Below are 2261 nucleotides of genomic sequence, written 5' to 3'. Positions count from 1 at the left end.
ATACTTCAAAGCGGGCGCCCGGTTCTGACCCAACAATGACCAAAGAACAAAGTAAAAAGACATCACATAAAGGCAAGTCTTTGAAAATGGGTTTTAACCTCATTTCTCTCTCATCCAGGACCTGGTGAACGGGTATAACTGCGTGTGCGCTCCGGGTTTCGCCGGCGAACTCTGCGAGAAAGACGTGGACGAGTGCTCCAGCGGGCCGTGCCTCAACGGCGGCCGCTGCTACGACGAAGTTAACGGCTTCCGCTGCCTGTGTCCGCCTGGTTTCTCTGGAAGTCGCTGTCAGGTGAGCTGACGCTAACCCGCTAAACAAGACTTCTAGTCCAATGATCCATCACTTAAAACTGTAATATGTAACATTTCTGCTTTTAATGTCTACAAACATCTGTATTCTATTTGCTGTGTGTAACTTTACTCCATGTCTCTGTGGCGAGGTTCTGAGCCACATATCGTTTTATAAATACACTATATTGATATTCATGTATTAGTTATTGATTGTCCAGAAAGTTATCAATATTGTCATCAACATTTAGGCTCTGACATCCTCTCAAAGGAATGTTGGCGATGTGGCTGGTTACCGTGGTGACGTACAGGCGTCATAGGAACAGTATAACTATTGAGTGTCATTTTTCACTGATGGATTGTTCTCTCTGTCCGCAGCTGGATATCGATTACTGCCTCCACAGTCCGTGTCAAAACGGCGGCCAGTGTTTCAACCTGGCGGCCGACTACGTCTGCACGTGTCCTGAAGACTACGAGGGCAAGAACTGCTCGCGCCTGAAGGACCACTGCCGCACCACACCCTGCAAAGGTTCGGCTTGTGTTCATTTATTCAGAATTTAAATTCATAGCAAGGTTTTTGGAAAGGATTTTATACTATATATTTAGTGGCATCTAACAAGATTGTAACTGATTGAACTCAGCTCGGCCTTCCAGACGCGTACGAGAAACTACGGTGGCCGCGAAATGTGCAACATGTGTGTTTAAGGCAAAAGGCCCTATCTTCAGCCAGTGTTGTGAAAGTCCATGCTCGCTTTGCGGGACTGAGATACACATCATTATTACAAATGGAGTACGATTGGTTGAAAAACATGGCCGTCATTAATCAAAATATGGTTGTGAGGCCATAACTCATGAACCATGTGTCTAATCACCATAAAAGTCGGTGGATATCTTCAGATTGTGATTGAGAAGAAGTCCACGCCAGCATTTTGTGCTCAACCCATAGGGGGCGCCACAAATGCCTCATTGATTAGTGAAAGTGGGCGTGGTCTATCACATATTTGCTCCCAACTCAAATAGTCTTTGAGCATCCTGATTAAACTCACTGGAGTTTCGTTCACATTGGATAAAGAGTGGGGCGAATGGCGAAACTTTGATTGTGCCATTATTGAACTGCCTCCGTTTAAACGGAATTAAACAGCCAAGAAACAGTTCAATACAAAACCCCTTTCACAGACCAGCTCACATTACTGTCCACAGTCAGTCCTCTTACCCTCTCTTTGTCTCCTCCTCCTCTCCAGTGATTGACAGCTGCACAGTGGCAGTGGCGTCCAACAGCACACCGGGCGGGGTGCGTTTGATTTCGTCCAACGTGTGCGGCCCTCACGGGCGATGTCGGAGTCACGCTGGCGGACAGTTCAGCTGTGAGTGTGAGGAGGGATTCACCGGAACGTACTGCCACGAGAGTGAGTACATGAATGTGCTGCTTTAACTGAACTGATGACCGATTATAAAATGTAATAACATTATTTCTTTCTCTGCCTCAGATATAAATGACTGTGAGAGCGCCCCCTGTCTGAATGGAGGAACCTGTATCGATAAAGTCAGTCAGTATCAGTGCATCTGTGCTGACGGATGGGACGGACCTACCTGCCAGAACAGTGAGTGCTCCTCTTCCTCACTCTTCACCCTCAGCTGCAGCAGTAGAGATGTGCTTTGACGTTTGTTTTGTTTTGTTGTGGCGCAGACATCGATGACTGTAGCTCCGCCCCCTGTCAGAACCGAGGCGTCTGTCGAGATCTGGTCAACGATTTCTACTGCGAGTGCACCAACGGCTGGAAGGGAAAGACCTGTCACTCCAGTAAGTGTGTGCGGATGGTGGTGAAGACAACAACTCCCATGAGCCCACGCTGCTCAAGGTCAAGGCAGATGACCACCCATCTAGAGCCGAAGGGTCTGTCCGAGGTTTCTGCCTCTTAAAAGGCAGTTTTTCCTTGCCGCTGTCTCCAAGTGCTTGCTCATGGTGGTACTGT

At 47.8% G+C, this 2261-nt stretch overlaps 1 protein-coding gene across 1 annotated transcript in view; it reads left to right on the top strand.

The window, feature by feature from the left end:
• LOC118326970 (protein jagged-1a-like) overlaps positions 1-2261 on the top strand; it is a 5163-nt gene that overhangs the window by 2043 nt on the left and 859 nt on the right. Inside the window, exons 5-9 of the mRNA XM_035660134.1 lie at positions 119-292; positions 667-817; positions 1530-1694; positions 1776-1889; positions 1976-2147. Of these exons, the coding sequence (XP_035516027.1) occupies positions 119-292; positions 667-817; positions 1530-1694; positions 1776-1889; positions 1976-2147 (776 nt within the window). The remainder of the gene's footprint in view (positions 1-118; positions 293-666; positions 818-1529; positions 1695-1775; positions 1890-1975; positions 2148-2261) is intronic.

The sequence above is a fragment of the Morone saxatilis genome, unplaced genomic scaffold (assembly GCF_004916995.1).
Source record: "Morone saxatilis isolate NCDOM2014 unplaced genomic scaffold, NCSU_SB_2.0 Contig17, whole genome shotgun sequence".
NCBI lineage: Eukaryota > Metazoa > Chordata > Actinopteri > Moronidae > Morone > Morone saxatilis.
This window is presented reverse-complemented; position numbering and strand designations above follow the sequence as displayed.